Source organism: Anarhichas minor, unplaced genomic scaffold, assembly GCF_050575085.1.
Source record: "Anarhichas minor isolate MPS153535 unplaced genomic scaffold, ASM5057508v1 ptg000067l, whole genome shotgun sequence".
Lineage (NCBI taxonomy): Eukaryota > Metazoa > Chordata > Actinopteri > Perciformes > Anarhichadidae > Anarhichas > Anarhichas minor.
In genome coordinates this window covers 2,533,228-2,555,952 of record NW_027466513.1, presented here as the reverse complement: position 1 = coordinate 2,555,952, position 22,725 = coordinate 2,533,228, and the positions used below count along the sequence as shown (strand labels likewise).

The 22,725-nt window shown below is 40.7% G+C and overlaps 2 protein-coding genes across 2 annotated transcripts in view; one reads left to right on the top strand and one right to left on the bottom strand.

The window, feature by feature from the left end:
• The window catches only part of kcnq1.1 (potassium voltage-gated channel, KQT-like subfamily, member 1.1), a 34,998-nt gene extending 23,167 nt beyond the window's left edge, over positions 1-11,831 (top strand). The window contains 9 exon segments of the mRNA XM_076078546.1: positions 744-882; positions 4,525-4,581; positions 6,975-7,104; positions 8,994-9,069; positions 9,481-9,575; positions 10,498-10,544; positions 10,645-10,706; positions 11,564-11,607; positions 11,609-11,831. Of these exon segments, the coding sequence (XP_075934661.1) occupies positions 744-882; positions 4,525-4,581; positions 6,975-7,104; positions 8,994-9,069; positions 9,481-9,575; positions 10,498-10,544; positions 10,645-10,706; positions 11,564-11,607; positions 11,609-11,831 (873 nt within the window).
• Positions 11,832-16,179: 4,348 nt separating this feature from the next.
• cdkn1ca (cyclin dependent kinase inhibitor 1Ca) lies at positions 16,180-17,461 on the bottom strand. Its single transcript, XM_076078841.1, has 2 exons — positions 16,950-17,461; positions 16,180-16,826 (listed from the first exon to the last, which is right to left on the bottom strand). The coding sequence occupies exons 1-2, from the start codon at positions 17,380-17,382 to the stop codon at positions 16,726-16,728; spliced, it is 534 nt and encodes a 177-aa protein (XP_075934956.1). The 5' UTR covers positions 17,383-17,461; the 3' UTR covers positions 16,180-16,725.
• Positions 17,462-22,725: the final 5,264 nt, after the last annotated feature.

The window sequence follows — 22,725 nt, the reverse complement described above, 5'->3', positions numbered from 1 at the left end:
ATCCAATCAAAGCCAAAAGAAGAGCCACCCCATCACTAACTGTCCGCAGTGAGTCCCGGCTGAAGCGACGAGAATCTACGTTACGTTATTTGATGGTGTGATAACGGTGTCACAATTTATTGTTGCATTGATTTTGAGGATTAAAAGCTGGTTGATGAAACTTGAAATGTAAGTTTTAGCGTTATCATTACTGTGACGGATGTCTATGTTGGTGTGAAAACTCTGTGGGGGAAAAAAATACAAGAAAGTAAGGCAGGAAATAAAAACATACAGTATGCAACCAAGACAGCCAGCGGCAGTTTAATATTATTATTCATTATTCAATTCTTTGGTGCTGCCGCAGACCATGCCCACGCCAATCATTCCATTTAAAAAATGTTGCTTGTGTGTCAAAGGTGTTCCCACTAGACTTAACGGGGTCTGACCTCAAAGTTGTGATATGTCTGGATAACAGCAATAAACAAATATGTTAAATATATAATATAAATATAACAGTGATTCATGCGCTGCTGCATTTAGACCCTCCATCAATGTTCATGCATTCATTATACAATCACATATACATAACAAGAACAGAAAACTGCACCATTTACTGCTCCTTTATTGGCTTACATATAAAGTCAGCGACCACAGATTCCTAACATTGCTGCGAAGCCGGATTATTTTAAGTGTATGAATATTTGAACATGGTTTTGCTCTCCACAGAAACACGTGAGCTGAGATGTTTGTATTTGTTTGGGCAGGTGAAGATAAGGAGGAAGTTGAGGAGCAGCGACAACGACAACGGTCCAACTTCTCCCACAATTCCCAGCATCACATACAGCTCTGTATTTGACAGCGGCATGGAGCTGAGTTCAGATGCTTACAGCACTGTGGGCACAGGTACTAAAGACGGCACAAACAGTACAATATGCTTTACTGATTGTGCTCCAGTGCACTTTAATCGGTGTGTCAACAACTTTGTTTGCAACAGAACATATGTAGGAATACACTTTCGCTAGATGTCTCAGAAAATTCCGTCTTTCCATGTGTGGTAGATGTTAAACGAGGTCGATGAGTGTCTGAGCCACTGACATGGTTTCATTTAAATCTGAATAAGCTCTTGCAATGTTGCTCAAGATGCTGCATAAGAATGACAAGAAATGACTACTGCAGTATCAGAGATGATACAGTAAAAAGAAAATGTTTGATTTGAGCTCCAGTTGTGCAGTATTATAGCCTCAGAAGGGGGAGAGGACAAAGTCCCGACATTAAAGATGAATGAGCACATTGCAGCAATAAAACACGAGAGTTTGCATTGATGAGCATTAACTCCTGTGCTGCACTGCTGAACTTACAAAACCCCACACAACATACTGTGCTGCTGGATCAGTAGTGGATAGCTGAGAGTGACATCAAGACGCAGTTCAAATCATATACTGCATAGCTACAAGGTCATTCTATGCAGCCTGTGTGTTGCACATACTATGTGTCTGTCGATACATTTTAAATTAGTTGCAGTTGCGGTTGCAATTAGGAGTGTCGGTTGACAGAAAGTGAAACACGTTCAACAATCGCAGTGGACTTTCATTTTGCAAATGTCTTTGCGGTAACGGTTCTGAGCACGCAGAGATGCGGAGCAGGACTCACAGGCAGAGTAGTTCAAAGCAATAAATCGTTTACTTGGTTGGAAGTTCAAAGCCGAGTTCAGAAACAAGCAATCCGTCAGCGAGGGCAAGCTTAGCAGGCGAGGGGCAGGCAGGCCTGAACCGGGAACAAAAAGCTGGCAAGAAACAGAAACAAGGGCTGGACCACCATGACTGTGTAGTGGGTTTACGTCAGACTATCTGGCAAATGACTGTGGAGAGAGGGCTCTCGTACATATGCAGGGGAGATAAAGGGAAATGGGGACCAGGTGTGCAGGTGTCAGGACTTTGGTGATCCCTTCCTCACTAGGCTTAGAGGAAGAAGTGGACGTCATTGTGACGTCACCCATTGGTTTATGTTTTGAAGCGCAGAGTTCAGCGATTTTAGAAATTGGTCCAGTATTGAGCGAGAAGGCTGGAGACGGCAGCCGCTCAACGGGCTGCAGTGTAATCGCTCCGGGCGATTCAACACCGTCAATGTACGTTCACTTAAAGAGCTTGTGTTTGCCACTGAGAGGCTCCGACTGTTATTATGTGTCTGACAACATTATGGAAAGAAATAAAAGAAAGAGCACGCAAAATACCTCTGCTAATAAAATCCATGCTCTACTTTATACGCTCAGTGGTTATGTCAAAGCAAGCGACTACGAGGCCATTTTGGAAATAACCTCCGATAAATGTATTTCACTAATGTTTCTGACTGCGAGTACACACCTGGGTGTGATTTTCAGGGCCGGATTTTGTGATTTGGGGCCATCTTTTCATCAAACCTAAACACATTCCCAGAGCAACAAAGGCTCACTAATTATTAAATATCATCTTTGAAATTACCTCATTCATTTCTTCTCTTTTTTTCACTCATTTAATTTTCCATGTTCATTCATTTTAACCTTCATCGTGTCCCTTGATGTTTTTCTCCTCATTTTGTGTTTTACATGTATTTGTAACCCCTAGAAAAGATTTGAACAAAGTAAATTAATCATCATTACCTAAACAAAGGAGGTTATGCGTTTGCTTCGGTTTGTTGGTCGGTTTTTCAGCAGGATTGTGAAAAAACGAACCTGATTTTCATTCGACTTGGTGGTAGGGTGTAGCATGGGCCAAGGAAGAACCCTTTCATTTGGTAGCGGATTAGCTTTAGCTCTCCGGATGTCCTTCTAGTTATTATTCTAGTCAGTGCTGTAAAGACCTGGCTATTGGTACTCGGAATCTTTAAGGTATTGAGCGAGTAGTATTGAAACTTCTCCAGTCAAACGATACCTGCATTTGATCCTTTTGTTGTCCAAGATCTAGAAAGAAAAACTATTTGTATGGTTGTTCTTGCACAGTGAGATTGGCCCGCTGTGGTTTGAATTTGCAGTTCAGCGTGCCAAGATGCCACCAAAATGTTCAATATTATGGTTTTAATACACATCTGTGGCGTCCGATGAAAATAAATGCGCTGGAGGTGGCATTTTAGGCAACCGGATGCTTAAATTCACATGCTGGCTATCGAATGAGGTGGAAAAAAGGGTATTAAATGAAGTACTCTATTGGTATCTGTATCACTTTAAGGGTACTGGTGGTGGTCCTGTTATCGTAACTTTTATGAAACAACAATACCCAGCCCTACTGCATGGAGGGCATTACCAGACATTCTGTTCCATGTAGATGAACAAAATTAGATACTAGAGAGGACACAATGAGCATGCTAACATCTAATTGGATGTTATTCATTGTTGTGCTTAGTTATATATCCTTTTTAATCTTACACGAGCTGGCAACCCGAAAAGCCGCTGAGATACGCAGCAGCATCTCTGCCACCAACATGCAGCCGTACAAATGGTTTCTGCTTTGCACTCAGCTCTCAGCACAACAGCGGATTTTAATTTGCCCAGTTGTGAAGACGTATGCGTGTCTGTTCGCTTCGTGTTCAATGAAAATCAGTGTCTTTGATTTTAAGCTGAAGAGATTTTACAGGTCGCACTGCTCATCTTTCATCTCCTGCATGCTGCTTGTAATGAATCATTTAACTGAATTGCCACGTTACCATCTGGTGTGTGCGTATATTGACTGGCTACACAAAGCGCTCAGCTGCTTACAGAGTCAGCTAACGCTAGTTGCCTGGATTGGTTTTCAGAAAACATGCCGTTCAAATTCAGTAATTACAGTCGGTTTTGTTTTTTGGGTGGGGGGGTTATACTGAGATTATTGAGCTTTTAGCTTGTAGTTAACTAGCAGTTTTATTAGAGAGCATACAACCAATCACATGGTGGTCACATGGTGGTCACCTCTCCAAAATGAATTCTGCGTACTGCAGCAGTTCTGAAAATAATCCTTCATCAAGATTATAATGTTCAGTCTTGGTGGAACTGTTTTTGAGAGGCGTTAACTCAACTTCATGATGTTTTTGGAGGATGCAGTTGATGGTTTTGTTGAATGGTATTACGTTACACTGACACTTAACAGTTATTGTCCACCCCATTAATATCAATGAGGGTAGGATGAATGACAGAAACAACTGTGTATTTATGTATATATATATATATATATATATATATATATATTTATGTGATTCTGTGTGTGTATAGTCTCCAAATCTGCTTATTTAATCCAATTTAACTGCCTATTTTCTTGCTTGTGTCTTTGGTTCCTCTCTCGATGTGTGCTTTGTCCGTGTAGCTGGTTCCACACGTCCTCAGCACACTTACTGTCCTCTCTTACTGTCCATTTTAACAACCTCCTTTTTGTTATCTTCTCAGTTACTCTAAAAGCATCTCTTTTTTTTTTTTATCCACGAATGATCCCGTGAGTGGTGAATGGAAAGTTGCATGCTTAGTTAGCACCGTAGTATGTGACTTTTTGTTTGCCCTGTGGTACACATTGATCGTGTTTGTGTTTCTCGTCACGCGTGCTTCAGATTGCCAGCAGTCCTGGACGTCTTTGTCTTCCCTTCAGTTCAGCTCACCGCCTCCAGGTAACAACATGTTTTGATATGAATGTTTCTGGGTTTGCATGGGTCACGTGTAGATTCAACTACAGTTTGAAGTGTTGATATCTCACGTGCTGGGAAGAGGAGGCCTGGATATGTTGAGTTCATAATGTAATTTTTGGCATTTATAAAAAAAAAAAGAGATAATAGAAGTTTTACTCTAAGAAACACATTCACAATTATGTATCAGGAAAATCTTGTGATGCCACGTTTTCTCTTTCAGACCGGTTGTATCACACTTCTCTTGCTGGTACAGTTTCAAAACACAGTTTTTACGGATTGAAATGATGCACGATTTTCGACACAGTCTGCCACAACAATTCTGCCATATCTGCTGTAGACTTCTTGTCGCTCGGGACAAAATGCAAAAACGTGTGGGTGCATCATGAGGTCAAGGAAAGATATGGTGGAGAATTCACAAGACAAACGCTGTGTGGATGTGTTTTTTTTAAAGCAACTTTATTTACAACACATTGAAAGGATAGTAGGTAAGGAGTAAAGATTCATGTCCAAGAAACCTCCTGAGAAAGATGTTAAATGATTGTGTCACAATTGTTGTGTCATTTTAAATGTTGCTGCCGCAAGGAATTGTGGGACGTCGCTATGTCCTTTCCTTTGGTAAAAGATGGTTCAGTATACCCTTTGCTGAAGGAGATAAAAAAGGAAACATTGAAGCACCTTTCCTAAGCATTCAGAGTCCAGCTCTTATCATGGCTGCCACTGAGTCAAGCATCCTCAAAGAGAAAGAGAATACGAGTTAATTTACAAATACAGATATTTGATTTCTATTTATTTTCCTGTATTAATTTGTTCTTTGCACTTCAGGGAATATCAATCAGACTCGTGTTGTTTTGATTAGATATCTCAATTTCTGTTCATTTTCATAAATCATGTTTATTTTTATTGTGCACTCGAGGGACCATCAGTCAAACTGGTGTCGGTTTATTCATCTCAACAATATCCTTTATCTGTTTCTGCAAATGAAATCTTCTGTACACACAGTAAGTTTTCTCACAAGAACAAAATGCTTTTAAAATTGCCACTTTATATATGGAATGAAGGGGCAGCGCAGCAGCGAAAACCGCAGGTAGCCAATAAACCTTTCCTCTTAGCTTCTGTGGAAATAAAACTAAGCAACCTAATACAACATAAAAGCTCATTTATTTTCCTAATCCTGATGGGCATTGTAAGATACACACCATTGGTGCAGCAAGAAATCAACAGAGAATAATTAAATAAATTACATTTTGAATCATCATGAATCTCAACCTGACGCGTGTCCAAAGCTATAAAAAAGCAAAACTCAGTGGTGTGAGGTAGTTACGACGGGCCACAGTGCACGCCAGTTTGATGATACATATATACACACACATATATATCTATATATATATATATGTATATATATATATCATACCATCAATATATTGAATTTACAGTCAAATTATTTACTTAGTCTATATTGTATAGAGTGCTGCAGGAATGAGTCCTAAATCCAGGAAATGAGTCGCACCTCTAGTTCCCACGTCTCGAAGTCAATGGGTTTTTGGTTAGAAGCCTTATTTTCTGCAGTAATCCAAAATCCAATGGAAAAAAATCCCCATGGCTTTTGGAAACCCTGCGATGCTAACTTCTGGGTTGGCCAACAAAAATACAAAGTAAAACTAAGAACACTAACATTAGGCTTTGAACAGACTACAACACGGTTGCTAAGCTAGTTTTATTTAGCCACTTGTGAGCAACCGCCTTTTATAAAAACTCACGAATGGGGTATTTACTGACGTATTTTATGTTGTAGAAAAAAACGTTAAAATCGACCAAGCTTGTGTTAACCACAGACCTTATTTAAGGCATCTACCCAAAAACACATTTAAAAAAAAAAAAAAAAAACATTGACTTTGAGTCGAGGAACTGGAAGTGCAAAAATGCTGACTCATTTCCGGGTTTTAGGACTCATTCCTGCAGAACTCAATAGGGAAAGTAGAGAAGTCAGAGATAAAGCTATCTACATACATATAATCATTGCATATATGACAAAGATACAAGAAAAATATTAATAAATGTATTGCTTTTGTTAGAAATGCATATGATTTTGTTGACTTTATAAAAAAAAAAGAATCGAGAACCCTGACTTTTCGAGGGCACATCAAGCAAATGGCACCAGATGACTTCCTTGCACACAGGTGTTTTTCAAAGGTACCAATCAAAATGTACTGTTGTTGAAGGCCGGCTCTCTGTGTGGGGCCCCAGTGCAGCTGCTCCGCCTGCACTGCCCGTATTTACGCCCCCTGGCAAAACCTAATCAGCAGCATCACTGAATGTTCTGGATGCCCAGATATATTGATAACTAAAGTCCTGTGTGTCTATGTGTGAACGCACAGTGAAAAGAAGCCCGGGCCTCTTGGACGTCCACTCCCCCGGCCCCCTCCAGAGGAACTGCAGCTTTGCAGACGACCTGGAGCTGGAGCCGGAGCGCTACAGCGAGCTGGCTCCCGTCACCTCCGTGTCACAGTGAGTGCAATGCAATGGAACTGGTGCTGTGTTTTACGTGCCAGTGTGTTTTAATGAGCATGCTGGAGAACGTTTACACATACATTTTTTTCTATTTTTTCTGCTCCTCCTAATTAACCCTCGTATGTGCTAAACCCCACAGTGCTCCGGTCTCTGCTGTCAAGTGAGTCTCTATTAGGAAAAAAAACACTTGTGCTCGCAGAGGCACTTGCACAGCAAGAGACGGAGACCGATATGAGGAAATGAGTGTTAAGTATCTGTAGTGCGATGCAAGTTGCACAGTAAGTGAAACAAATGACGCGACAGTTTTGACCCATGGGGATTTCCTTGCTAGACGCTGGGGTAATGATGCAGAGTGGGAACTGCATGCGGCAGCGTTGCTGGCGAGGATCACTCTGTGCTCTGCCGACTCCAAAATACGTAACCAGCTGTTCACACAGAGCAATGCCACATCAAATCCCATGCTAAATTGAATCATTACAAGATACTACTGCTGGTTTCATCCATGATGAGAGAACACTTTGTTTGAAAAAAGCTAGAAAATGTTGCTTCTTTTTCCCAGGTTTGCTTTGTATTTTGAACCTGCAATGCAGATTGAATTCCACAGTCTCCATATTGTGTACAGCAGTTGAACAAAAAGCTAAATTAAGATGCAGTATGGATTCTGGATGCAGGGTAGTTTACAGAAGTCATATTTCTGCAGCTGGTGTTGACACACACAGTGTTGGTAAATTGAAGACAGAGATATTGAGAGTTATATAACGCAACTACCACACATTTATCACAAACAAACACAACTTACACCTCTAGTCACGCAGCGGCGGACGTGGTCTTTAAAGTGAAACAACAACAGAAAAAAGCTGGGATTGCAGCAGTTAGGTGGGTGAGGGTGTCGAGGTTTACAGCCTCCCAGAAAGATTTGTTTTCATGTTTCTCACGTTGTACTGTTTGTTTCGATGTCATGAATCAGTTGGAGCGATCGCAGGAGAAAACACAAGGTGTAAAATCAGTTGCACTTGGGGCCGCGTTGAGCCAAGGCTGACTACCTTTCCTTGATGGCAACAGAAGTTTTACACACATGTTCGTTAATGTCGGAGTAAAGATAACTCCCTATTCAAACTGCACTTTCAGTAGTATTCATTAGAGTCATTAGAGTTGAAAAGAAGTGTCCACCTGTTGGCCTCACCGTCGGTCTCTCTGGTTATATCACCACCATTTGCGGTGGAGATGGAGCCATATAATAGATCACGGAGCACTTTGCAGTTCACGATTTTGTTCTAATGTGACAAAATGTTATGATACATTCGCTACATTTGAATGTCAGACCATTGCATAGCCTGTGAAAAATCCATTATGAGACACACTCAGACCTTGTTCCTCTACTGGACTTTACAAAGAGCTACTCCCCACCTCCTATACTCATTTACTGCTTTTCCTTGTGTAGCCAGATGAGTAATAGCCCCTTAATACTTCCCGCAACATAATAATGGAGGCTAAATGCACTGCAATTATTCTGGGCTTTTTATTTATGATTTTCGGAGAAAGACAGAGACCCCACAAATCACAGTGGCTCACCTTGTTCCCATTCAAATGAAGACGAGTCATAAGGTAGAGGCTTTTCATGTAGACTGAACAGTAATAAGGAAACTGCGCTGAATGTTTTGGGTTTGAAGGCCATGTCAACCATCCTTTCACAGTGATGTGTTCCTAAAAAGGAAAATAAAGCAGCGGTGTAAAGGAAATCCAAGCAGACTAATCTAGGTGTTAAAGTTGTACATGCTTTCTCTGATACTTCTGTCAAAAAAACAGTCATTTTCACAATACTCCCAGCTTCGTTGCATTTTCTTGGAAGAAATTCAAACTGATTCATATGAAACTCTTGTACACAGATTGACAGACTCGCACCGAAAAGCCATCCGGGTGATCCAGAGAATGCGTTGGCTTGTGGCCAGGAGGAATTTCCAGGTGTGTAAGATAGCAGATAGCCTTTTTCTCACGGGCTGTTTCTCAAATTGTTAACATTTTAGTACTTCTAATCTGAATTTGAATTATAATTTAGTCAGTACACAGTATGTACAGTTATTATTTGGAAAGCTCAGCAGCAGAGATTGTGGAGTGATGATAGTAAACTTTGCCCCATGTAGAGTTAGAGCTACAGATGGATGGAGGTTGGGCTTATGATGACAGCAGCAGTGGAAACAGCGAGTGTTTTGGCGGAGTGTAACAGCGTTTTACAGACCATTAGCACATCAGCCGCTGCTGACGGAAAAGAAAAGTTGGCAGAGCTTTGACACCTTAAATTGCCCATCACAACAATTGTGAAGAAATGTTTTGTTTTTTATGTAACAGTTTTACACGTTTTTGTCCCCGTTGCAGCAAGCTCGTAAACCGTACGATGTGCGCGACGTGATTGAGCAGTACTCCCAGGGTCACCTCAACCTCATGGTGCGAATCAAGGAGCTGCAGAGAAGGTAAACCGCTTCACGTGAAATATTATGCGGCTTTGTAGAATACTCGATTCGGATTAGTCAATTACTGCATTCTCCGGGCTATCATTTCTGTGTAGCAGACCTCTGCTCGCCGTAGTGAAGCCGGTGCGCCAGAACGTGACGCAATTACGCTGTGTGTTGGTCGCGCACCTCTGAACTTTGAGCACAATCAGAGCTTTTCAGACATGACCGTCACAAATAGTTCACAGATAAAAGCACTGTTGACATGTTGGAGAAAAAAAGGCCAATTCATTTTCAAACGCTGGAGAAGCCGAGGCTCTTTAAAATCTACATTTGAGTAAATATTTTGCAGCCAAATCAAATTGATGACAGGATATTCGACTTTTGTTTAATTAGAATGCATTGAATACAATGAGATAGGAGTTTACAGTTAATTACAATTCCTCCTCTGCATTGTGAGGTTGGTTATATGGCTTTCTGCCGTTTACACTCGCTGTCTGTTTTCATTCTTCACAGCACATTTTGATTGTACACCCTTTGGCATTTTCTGAGAATAATGCAATAAACAGCTTGTTGAGCATGAATGCCCCTGTGTGTTCTTGTAGCTCGTGTGCCATCTGCGGAAGCTCGCACAAGTTTAAACATAGCTTAACAGACCGTTGCTATGGATGCAGTTCTGATCACCGCACACAGCGAGAGGATTGTTGTTGGTTTTTTACAGATGCAATAAAATCATTTTCAAATCAATATTTTGTGTTAGATTATTGATATCCTCAGCAAGTAACCAAGTAATAAAGGATAATGCACAGCGAGCTGGTAATTATTTCGAAACGAATCCATTTCAGGGTGAGTTGCAAAAAAACTCAAGAAAACAAGAGGGAAATACAGCGAAGGTGTGTCAATATATATTCCTCTGACTTGAAACTGCCATTGTTTTTCTCAGACTGGACCAGTCCATAGGGAAGATAACTTTGTTCCAGTCGGGCTCCGGTAATGAATCAACCTACTGCACTCTTAAAATATATTACAGTAACTATTGAACAAACCACAGTCCTAATCCTCCTGTCTTTTTATTTACTTCCCTCTGAAGACAGAGCCAAAGACAAAGGGACCAACTCTATCGGATCCAGGCTCAACAGGATTGAGGACAAGGTGGGAATTTGTGCAACTTCAATGGAAAACTGGAACAATATTCATTTTTACAGTTTCAGATCATGTCTTTTGTTTGTGAAAGAGAATAGTCAAATATTTACATGGTCGTGTTTTTTATTCATAGCTTTAACTTTTGTGAAAATGTAACAAAAGGCCTCTCTATTGACCAGACAGTGGCAACTTATTAAAAGGAACTCAAATCGGGAATAGTTTTGGATAATGCAACAAAAGTTGAACTGCCGTTTTAATATGAAATATCCGCGCATAAGACATGTGGCCCTGTTACTGTCAAATCAAATGCAAAACTTGTAACAGCTTGTGCCAGTTCTGCAGCATAAAAAGAGAAACCTTGATGTTGTTTTTCTTTCAGTTCTTTTCAAGATGGCTCAAAACAAAAATGTTGAATCACAACCTTCCCCAAATGCTTCCCCAAGTGTGCCTCGTATTCCTGCCTTTTTAAACATGTATGAAATTAACAAACGGAAATCTTTTTTTTGGTCGAGAAAGGAGTTTTGTAAATAAGGTGGTTAGGGCGTGTCATTTTCACAGTTCAATGTATTGTGTCATTTTGACTTATAATGAATATCTGTCATTAACGCTGTTGTGTTCTTTCTTGAAATGTAATTTTGTTCGATGGGCCATTATAGACTATTTACTGTACAGCAGTAAAATCATTTGGCACAGGTTGAAGGTTAATGCTATAATGCTTGTTGTCAAATGCATCAAAGGACATACGTGCAACATTGAAATGACTCTTGAAAGTACTTCTTTGAGTAAAAAGAAACATAAGTAGTGAATCCAAATCCGAGCCAGTACATGTTGCTTTCATTTGTCAATATTTGATTCAACTGTTATAGATAACGCACATGGACCACACTCTAAACCGCATCGCAGAGTCCCTTTCTGCTGGATCAGAGGGACGTCGGTGAGGGTGAAGGTGGAGGCAGGCTGAGGCCACGGCTTGGACGGACCAGTAATGTCCTCCCCAGCCTGTACGGCCTGCCAAGCTACGACCAGCTGTCCTCATCACCTTCGTCCTTCTCCGCCAACACCGCCAGCAGCACCGCCGCGGCCTTCACCAAGAATCCTCTCAGCAGCACCGGCAGTCAGGATGAGAGCGGCTGAAACCTGGAACCAAACATCCTCAAAAGTTTTTCTCTTTTTAGTATAAATCATGAAATTCTGATTGTATCCAGTTTTTACTCCATCTATCTGGCTGGCTGGCTGAATGTATTACAGTTTAACAAAATTATGTTATTCCATCAAAAATAAAAAGTATAATTTCTGTAAAACTAGCTTTTTACATTTGCAGTAACTATAAATTAGCACTAAAAGCCAAGCTTAAATGCTGCAACTAAACTGTGTTTGTAATCACTGAGCTCTAACTGCACTTATTGCACTCTCTGCCACAGAGATATAGACAACTATAAAGCTAAAGCAACAGACATAACAAGTGAGATGGACACAGCTAGTCAAATTAATTCGATTTTCCCTTGTTTTATGTAAATTGAAAATGTAAATTTTGAACAACTGATATCTTGGCATATCAGATTTTTACATAACTGAAGCTAAATCCATTCATGATGGAGAAAAAACTCTCCAGCTAGCTTAACTAGCTTTGTGACCTTTATTTCTTTTATCTCAGCTATTGACTCAAGTAGATTCCATGTGCTGCTGATGGATACTGGGTTATACTCTTGCAATAGGTGAACAATAGCCAGAGGCCGATAATTATTATTAACCTATTCATTATTATTATTTGGGGGGGATACAGACAACTATAAAGCTCAAGCAACAGAGCCATAACAAGTGAAAGATTGCTAGCTAGTAAGACGGGCATTTAAATTTACTTTACTGAATTTGTCCCACGGTGTTTTCTGTAAATTAAATATATATATACTTTTTGAGGAGCTGGCACAGTTTTTTCTACTTAATAACTAAATGAGGCAGAAGCTAAATCCACTCATGAGGAGAAAAACTCCCCAGCTAGCTAAAATCCTGCTAAAGCTAACATACTGTAACTAGCTTAGTAGCCTATATTTCATGTGGAGTTCATGTGCTTGAGTTTGATAATTAGAGACACCTAGCTAAGTAGATGCACTCAATTTCTAAAAGCTATGGACTGTACGCATTTTAAAAGGAACACTATTCTCTAAATGACCAGCTTGAAAATACATAAAATGAAGGCATTATAACTTTTTTAGACAAATGTAAACCCTTTTTTCAACCACATTGCCTGTTATTACTCTCTGCCAAACATCGCCTCAGATCTATATGTGAAAGAGAATTATTTTCAAAATTCCAACATAGATTTTTCAGTATATTTTATTGCCATTAGTTTCATAACTTTGAAGTTTAAAGTCTTTTAGACATTATTTCCTTTTGGATTCTTTGTTGCCTTTTTAAATATTACTTGAAATCTATTCAGGTTAAAGCCAAAGATGTTGCCACTGCCACGGCATCATGTACTGTGATTCAATATGCTGTATTCTCGTGAAAGAAACTAATTTAATTCATTCATATTTAAGGGAAGAGGCCTTACTTTTCAATACTTCACTTGAAAAGTTTCAATTTAATCAAATGGTGTTTCCACTGTTTTCACTTTTGTAATGTTTAGAACTATTCTTCTGTTGCAATAAACGATTTTGGTAATTATTACCAAGTGTCTTGTGTGTTGTGTCTGGTGCCTTAAGGGGAATATCTGACAAAAACAAATGAGCTAAATATTTCAGTTTATAGTTTTCCCTGCCAGAGGTTGTTTGAAAAAGAGCAAAAAGTTCAAATTTTTACATTAAAAAGTGAATGTTTTTGCAGTTGCTTTTCTCCTCAGTCATCAATCAAAGTGGATGCATCACTTCAGTTTAAAAGATTCATTCAACTTGCCGTTTCCTTAATAACCGCGTATCACTCGTGCTGGCAGCAGAGTTTCCTTTATTGTAGCGGGGGGGGGGGGGGGGGGGGCTTTGTTGTGTCCTCACTGCCTTAGGGAAATAGCCAGAAGCATGGCTAAAACCATGCTCCTTACACGGGTGACCTTTGGGCGGCAGATGGTGACCCTTTCCCCGCTGACCATCCATGGGGTGTCCAGGCATTCCTTCACACAAGTGGCCATGTGGAGAAAAGGCCCAAGTGACCATCTGCCACTGGTGTCCACAACAAAGGGCCAACCACCCTCCTAAAGTGTGCTGAGGTCGGTTGGCCTTTGTGCTGACCAGGAGGTGGGGGACGGCAGAGTTTCACAAGAGGGAGTGTGGAGGTTTTAAAAAGACCCCCCCCCCCCCCCCCCCCCCTCATCTCCCCACCACAAGGAAATGTGTATAAAGTACAACAGTCATAAACACAAATATAGAGGATCAATCTATCCAAAATAACTGAACTAAATCGTCTTCTTTGTGAGTAACTGCTTTGTCCGAATGACGGTGGTTAATTTGCTGAATCATCAGCATGAATAAAATACACAAAGCTACAAATTTAAATAAATTCTTCATGATTTTAGGTGTATTATTTCACCTTGAAATTTCAAACCAGTGCATTTCTAAATCTACTAACACTCCAAGATCCAAATTTATCAAATTAAGGAAACGTATTATCTTTAATAACTTCTGCCTCCCCTGCAGTTTTGTCATTGAGCTACTTCTAATTTGAAACAAACCTGATCAGAAGAAGCAGAGATCTGTACATATCTAATACATTCAGCACCAGTACTGTATTAATTGACACAATCGCTGCACTCGTGACAACGTAATTTACTGATGATGTACTGAGCAGCTTGTAGTGTACATCTTTAACAGAATTTAATTAAGGCGTTGGGTGGAAAAATTTGGATCCCACGGGATCTTTTGGACCCATGGGATAGTTTGATTATTGATTTCTTGACTGGTACAGACACAAATCCATTGTTGCAGAATGTTAGATCATCTGTTCCCAATGCAGAAACAACACACTTAACATTGGCTGTCCTTGGCATTGAGGCGGTTTAAAAATGTAAATGTGATGTTTGCTCTTTCTTGTTTTTATGCTTGAACATATTCCCTTTGCTGCAGTAGCACACAAGTAAACATGAGCCAAAGTGAGAATAAACATTGGTGGGATTGGTTTGGCCACATGTCAATGATAATAGCCGCTTTGACTCTGAAAAGGGGACAGAGTGAAAAGAGAAAAGTTGAGGAAGAGACCTGGGGGGTCGAGGAGCTCCAAAGGCTGATTTGCAGGTGAAATAGACGGCACACTCTGCTTTGTGGCCATTGTCCTGCTCCGCGGCCAGATGGCCTCTTGGAATCCTTTAGACTGAAAACTCCAACACTGTGGGAGTGAATACGCCTCTGTGGGATTTGGCCTCTCTAATGGGCTAATTTGGCAGTTACAGCTCATATTAACAAATATAATTTCAAGCCTGACAGAACAGTCCTTATGATTGTGATTATGAAACATCTCATAATACAACCCAGAAAATGCAATTACTCGAAAACCTTTTTTTCTCTTTTCGATTGCCAAACTTGCAACTTGAATTAATTTCTCTATGACTTCAGAGGCACACTTATTATTAGCTTACTCATGTGTGGCTGCCACAAATTCAGCACAAAGCCAAAGATGTGCTTGCTCTTGAGACTGAATTCATATTGAAAATCTAATACTTTTAAATTCTCTTCATAAATCTACACTTGCATGAGTCTAGGGTCAGCTTTTTATGCCAGTAATGTAACACAGCAGCTTTTTCATTACGTGTTGGTCACTCTCATGATGAGGACTTTGCTTTTAAAACCTGATACTGCACTTAAAACATCATGTTAGGGGAGAAGAAGCAGTTGCAATATCTAAAGGTGGAGTATTCTGGACCCATATCATTAATATAGCAGCAAACAACTAGCGTATATGTCAAGATAAAGTAGAGTTAATGTCTACCCGAGCAAAAATGAAGTTGCTTTCCCTCTGTGTGAGATGTTATCAGAGCTTGTCAGTGCTGTGTTGACAGCGTTGTTGCAGAAGCGTAGCACTTTTGACGTTGTTAGCACTGTTGGCACCATTAGCTGTGAGCCGCCGACTCAGCGGATGTCATGATGACAGCCGTGTGGAGACAATAGAAATGCTCCCAATCTCATATATAGCACCTTTAACATATGAATGCAAGGCTGACAAGATGTTTGTCTGATGCTTCAGGCAAACTGTCTCAATGCAAAAGAGACATGTGTTTTGCACATAAACACTTTATTTTGTATATTACAGCTGTGTTTGCATCCTGTACCATCAGTATATGTGCTGCAGGGTACAGCTCACTTGGAAGCTTTAAGTCCTGGACCGTAGAATTGTGAGGCATTGTTTGTAGAACTGATTAAGCTTTTCTGAGCTATTTTGTCTCATTTTCCACAAGATAGGAAACAAAATGAAGATGCCATTAACGTTCTATACACGACTGAATAAACCACTTTGATGGCTGGTGGTTGCAAAATTAAATCAAGAAATTCATTTGGTCTACTGATTATATGAAATGCTTGAATGTGCTATATCTCAAAAAGGAAAGATTCTCCAAGGAGTCATCAACAAATATAATAATCACGCAATCAGAAGTAGAATTACTGTCACAGATTAAACAGTTTATTGAAATTGCAACAGTTGTAGTCATTCACAATCTCAGTGCATTTTGGCAAACATGACAATTACAGGACAGTGCTTTTCTATGAAGTTAACAGAAGCAGCTGGTATTACAGAAGTCCACCAACAACGCTGACAAAGAGATGAAATATACAGAAACAAAAAAAATGTTCATTCATCAATGAGAAAAAATCATAAATTAACATATTTCGAAAAATGATCAATGAAAAAAATACAAAGAATAAATTAAATTAAAGTTCATAAATAGAATAAATAACAGAAAAGTGTATCATTTGAAACCCGGTTGACAAACGCTAAAACTGGCAATAATGAAATAAAATAAAATAACACAAAATACAATCCTTTGGTGCAGTGAATAGGCCTTGGTCCAGTCCATAATATAGTAAATAGTCAATTTTCAGCAGCGTGTTCATCGTATTGTTTTGCATGAAGCTGCTTCACTGGAACTTGTGGGGAACGGATTCAGGATGCTCTTGGTTTCTGTCGTCCTCCTTCTCTTTGAGAAAAAATCTGCCAAGAAAAGAAAAAGAAAATATTTACTCACTTAATATATTAATCTTTTTTTCAATTGAATAAGCGTGGGTTGCAGCGTGAACTAACTCAATATGGATCTGCAAGACTTTTGTTCCTCACCTGTGATTCGTGCGTTGCTTCCGGGCTTGGCTGCCGGTTTTGTGAGCGTCCTCTTCCTCCGGACGGGCGTCGCTTCGGTGGGACACTTGCGCGTGTTGGAGACGCTGGAGCGGTTCTCCTGGTCGGTCCCCGCGCTGTCCTCGCGGTCGCTCATCCCGTCGTCCTCCCCGGCCCGTGGAAAGCAGACGCCGTCCCTCGGCTGTGCGGACTCCTGATAGACGGCCGCGGCGCAGTCTGCGGGTATTTCCTCCCACTGGAACCTGCCGGACTGCGGCGTCTCCGTCTGGAAGTTAAAGTTCCAGCGGCGGCTGTCCTGCTCCGTGATCTCCCGCAGCTTCAGCGTCAAGTCCCGGTGCAGTTGGTCGTGGTCCACAGGGCCAAACAGACTCCTGCAGACCGACTCTCTGCGCCCGATGGGATCCATCCTCTGCATGCTTCTGGTGGAGTTTTGGTTTGGGAAAAGTCTTTTGGGTGTAGTTTCAGCTGTTGCTGTTTTCAGCTCTGGACATTGCAATGCTGTCGGGGCCATTTAAAGGCTGCATGATGTCCTGTTTGTACACAGAGAGCAGAGGCTGCTGATTGGCTGCATAAGGGGAGAGGGGCGGAATTCATTCATTGTGCGATGAAGACTACAGATACCATCAGCCACAGTCCCCCGTTCCATTTGGAATACTTTGTGTAATGTTGTGGTATAGTCTTTTTTGTCCTACTTTCCATTTGAATGATCTCAAGCCGATTAGCAGGTGGTACAACAATCCTAAAAAAAAACCTCAGAGTTGTAGTCATAACACTTCTGTTTATGTACATTATGTTTTTTTTTCTGAATGAAAAGGCACCAACATGCAGCAGTTTCAGCCTCCAGGGAACAATGATTAGTGGCCACTACAGGTGTTTCTCCAAGGAGGCCATAGAGACAAAAGTCTGTTTGCCAAAATGAGGTAGAAAGTCCTGTAAGGTCTACAACGAGTGAGTTTGAATGAGTTTTAGTTTAAGCTGCATGTAGGTCAAGATTACAGTAATTAAATCCTTGCTTTAATTGCTTTTGTTTTACCCATTGAAAGAAGAGTGTCCCCCACAGATTAGAGTGGTCCTAATTTTTGCAATTGCTTTAGAAACACAATCAATTCCGCTACTATATGCTAATTATATCATAATGACTACTTAATTCAACTGTTTTTTTTAAAAATGTTCTCTGAGGAAGGCTATGTTCTCACACACACAGTTATTAACCACCTTCACAGGGCCTTTTTATGCTAGAAAAAGCAGTAGTTTATCAGGGTTGTGGCTCATATTGCCAGCTATGTCTAGCTGGCAATATGAGCCACAACCCACAACCCTGATAAGCTACTGCTTTAATTGCTGTAATGATGGCTGAGTAAAGAATGTAAGCATATAGAGCTACTTCAACCAACATGTTATGATGGAGCACAATAATCTGAAATTCATCGGACAATTATATTGACATGTATTACATATTTGTCTCCATTCAGCTCATATTAAATATTGCAAAGCGGTCAAATTGACAGAATGTGGATCAATGCTAGAGCTCATAGGGAGAATTACAACTTTTTTTATGAATGTTAATCGATTTTACATTGTGCCATTTTAAAATGTGCACCCATGAACGTGCCTACAGTATGTAAAATAAATAGATACGGTAAGGTAATTGAAATAAAAGCAGGAGTATGTGGTCCTGATGACAGCAATTTGCAGCGGCTGACCGACATGCAAAGCAACGGTGCGCGGCAGTGTCTGGGATTGGCCGTAAGGAAGGAGAGCCCCACCCTTGCACCACTTCCTGATCGCCCAGGTAGTTCACCTCAGGGCTGTGCAGGAAAAAACCCTCAGCCCTCTTACAGGTGTGGTTCAGCAGGAGGAACATTCATTCGAGCCATGCAGGAGAGACAAGGCACACCTCTGGTGAGTATGGACAGTGTGGTCTCCGTAGAGATGTTTACATTTGGCAACAAAAAGATTATTTATGGTTAAGGTGTAATATTTGTACACGGTGGCCAACATTTTCACACAAAACAGTGTGTCTGTTAATGATACACACGGACTCACATCCAGCCTACATTGTATGTCAAGGGTGATAAAGCAATATGGGAAAATCATTCTATGATTTGTGTGTTGTGTAATGGAAATAGTTTATGATTTCATATCTTGAGGATGCAATTACAGTTTGACTTTGAAGATGAAGCAGAAGTTGTGGGTTGCATCGTTTTTTTAGCCATAACAACCTACAGAGATGCACCTATGCACCTACAATATTATAGAAAATGTATTTCTTATATTTCTCCCCTAAGCTAGCCTTACTTTACTCATTTTACTCATTATTCTATGTGCAATATCTTATTTCTTTTGGTTTATTAAAGTGAAAGATTCATTTTTCTACCCATGATAATACTACTTCATGTGCTGTAAAATGTTGACATTCAAAAACAAAATATTGATTTTGAAACAGAGTATTGCTTTTTCTCTCATGAAGACATTCAATTTAATAGAGGTTTCGACATGAGTCCGAAGGGGGTTGCTGGGCCCAACAGCTACACAAATACTCTCATATACGGTAGCTGTGTGCTTGCTGTAAATCGATTAGGCCATCCCAGATCATCATCTTGTCTGCTAGAGAAAAGACAAGTTCATTATGCCCGACTTCAAGCAAGATGTAAAGTGTGCTGTGTGTCCTTGATATTAGTGCATGCAGCCAAGTTACTTCAGATTTGCAGGTAAAACATTGTTCATTCTCAATTAAAGTGACCATGATTATTTTTGCAATGTTTGCATCACGGCGAAATGTTTAAATATTTCTAACAAGAAAGTATTTGAGGTAAACGAGCACTCAGTAGGTGAAAGAATGGGTGCCGGCAGTTCGACTGCAGTATATGGAGGTCCCATCTCACAAGGATGCAAGTCCCCTCTTGGCAATCTCTTTTTAAGAAAAGAAAACATATTTGCAGTGATATTCTGTAAAATGACCTTAAAAGGTAAAGTGACCTGAAACTGAGGTCCACACTTGGTTGTAGTGTTTTGAAGGTCCACTGTTGGTCATGTATGTGTGTGAGGGTGTCTCTGTCCGTACCTTTGCATGCAAATTGTCCTGTTTGCATACCCAATAGTCTTTTCCCTCCCAGATCCAGACCTATAGTCAAATAAAGGCCTCCACAACAAGCTGCTCACTTACATTAGAACAGATGGCTCAACACAAATTGACTCTCGGTGTGTGTGTGTGCGTGTGTGTGTTAATCGTCGCACCGCAATTCTATTAAGACACTGTTCTTGCCCAGGGAGGCTCTTTGTCAAAGAAATGTACACTTGTGCAGCATTTTTTTTTTTGTTCTCATCATCTTCCACAAACAGCCCATGCAAATAAGGCTGGCTAATAAAAGTCTGTGTTCACTCAGGCAAACGGATTATCTTATCAATAATGAATGAGTTTCCTTTCTGAATTCAGTGTCAGTTATTTCTATGACTATAAGCATTCAGAGATAAACAGACGGTTGCTTTTTTCATTGTACAACATTAACTACATACGAACCAGGTCATAATGTCAACAGCAGATTCCAGAGTGCTTAATAAAACCTAAATACGTTATTGTCATTTGACAAAACATCCGAGGCATTTTACATTAAGAGATTTTGGTGAGAAGCCCAGTTTTCTTGTTTTCATGTCAATGACATGACAGTGTTTTGTGAATTTCTAGTTCAAGCATCGCGCAGGAAGCGCTTTGCATATGAAGCGAGGATGAAAATTCTGCCAACTTTGCATTGACCACAAGTATTTCTAAGAGCCTTTCCCCTCGGTGAAAAGAGTGGTGAGCGAGTCATAATGGAGGAAATTGCTGTCTGTGAATTTGTTTCATTACAGGGGACGCTGCAGCCACAGCCGCGATGTCTGCGATGTGGGGACGCACTGGAGTGGTCAGAGGAGCACAGGTGTGTGGTTGTGTAGAAGTCAAAGACAATACGAACACATACTGTAGTCTGTTCCCTTACATTCCTGACAACTGGCAGATGCTCTTATCTTAAAATTAATTACAGTGCTGTTAAGTGTTCGAGATAAAGACATCACCATCAGATCATTTGCAAGCAATCAGATCAGACTTGCAGTTAGCAGGCCATAAATGTAAGAGGTGCTACAGGAAGCAAACATTTGTGCCGGACTAAGAAGCCTTAACTAATTCCAAGTATAGTTTTCAGTTTAAATTATTAACGAGTAGAATAGAATGCTTTCTGTTAAATACTAAGAGTAAAAGCAAAGTGCTGCATTCTTGATACAGCAGATTACAGACAAAGCAGCCAAACCATGAAGGACACCGTTTCTGATGCGGACGCTAAAGGGAGCTTCGGTATCAAACGCTGTGACAAAGTGTCGGAATTTGACGCCCTGGGAATTTGAACGGGCTGATCATGTGTGTAGAATATTAATCCACCCCTGCGTCTGGATCTGCGTTAATAATATATACTATTTATCATGAAGCTGTAAATACAAAATCTAACAGCGCTAACTATACAAACGGCGTGATACGTTTCCATATCGACGCCGTTGGTCGGGACGGTGTTATCAGCTGTAACCAGTGGCACACGCTCTCATGCACTAACATGCACTAAAAGGCTCTTGTGTCCGGCCCGGCGACGTAAGCAAAGCAGAGGGAGAGCGACTTCATTCTCTGCTCAGGTTGACATCACTCCACTGTATTGCTGCTATATTGATGCTCTGAATATCGTATAGAGACCCTTTACATTTTGCACCAAGCTAATGATAATAGGGCAGATTATAATTTAGTATTTAGAAAAAGTACAGACAAAAAAGTCCACAATCTTATTCAAATGCTTGCTTCACTATGGGAGAGCAGGATGAGAGAAAATAGTCTTGGTGCATGTTTGTGAGGAACACAGTGAGACGGGTGTTCCGGGTGAGCAGGAGATCAGAGATCATGCTTCAGCTATTGTGTGTTGGTAGAAAGGACTGTATGATGCAATTCACATATCCACTGAATGTGTGTTTCTCTCAGTGTCCTGCTGGGCTGTTCCTGCTGCTCGACAGTGGATGAGACACTGGAGAACGTAGCCAGAGGCCTTGCCAGCAGAATGAAGAAGGAGAAGAGCCACTGGGCATCGGGAAGAGTGGGCGACATTGACTTTGTTGGCTCTACAAAGACAAGAGGAAAGGTGAAACCAGCAAAAGCTGAAGGTTCTATAACGGCATTGGAAGAGTTTGCAAAATAGATCTTTCGAGAATAATGACATATCGACTCGTCTCTTTATTTTCAGTTCATGAGGGTGCGCAGCGACACCGACCCAGTGCTGATCTACCAGATGTTGACGGAGGAGTGGGGCCTCGCTCCCCCACACCTGGTGGTGTCGCTGGTGGGCGGCGATGAGCTGACTCAGATGAAGCCCTGGCTCAGGGACATTTTAAGAAAAGGACTTGTGAAGGCTGCACAGAGCACAGGTGATAATCAATGGGCCGAACATGGCCTTGGCTTTTGAAATCAACAGCCAATGATGGAGAATGTGTTCTCTGTCGCCTTCTGTTGGCTGGTGGAAGAATCACTAAGAGGAAATCCTATCTTTTATTCAGATGTGGGAAGTCGTTTTCATGTGTTTTTTAATTGCATGATGAGTAAAATGTGTTCAGGACTTTCAGGACTAACACAGAATGCTTTATAACCATTTAGGCAGTAACCTAATCTACATAATCAATAGGCCATCCAGGAATCCTGGAATCCAGAACACAACTGGTTTGATACATACTCATAACAGTGACTCGCTTC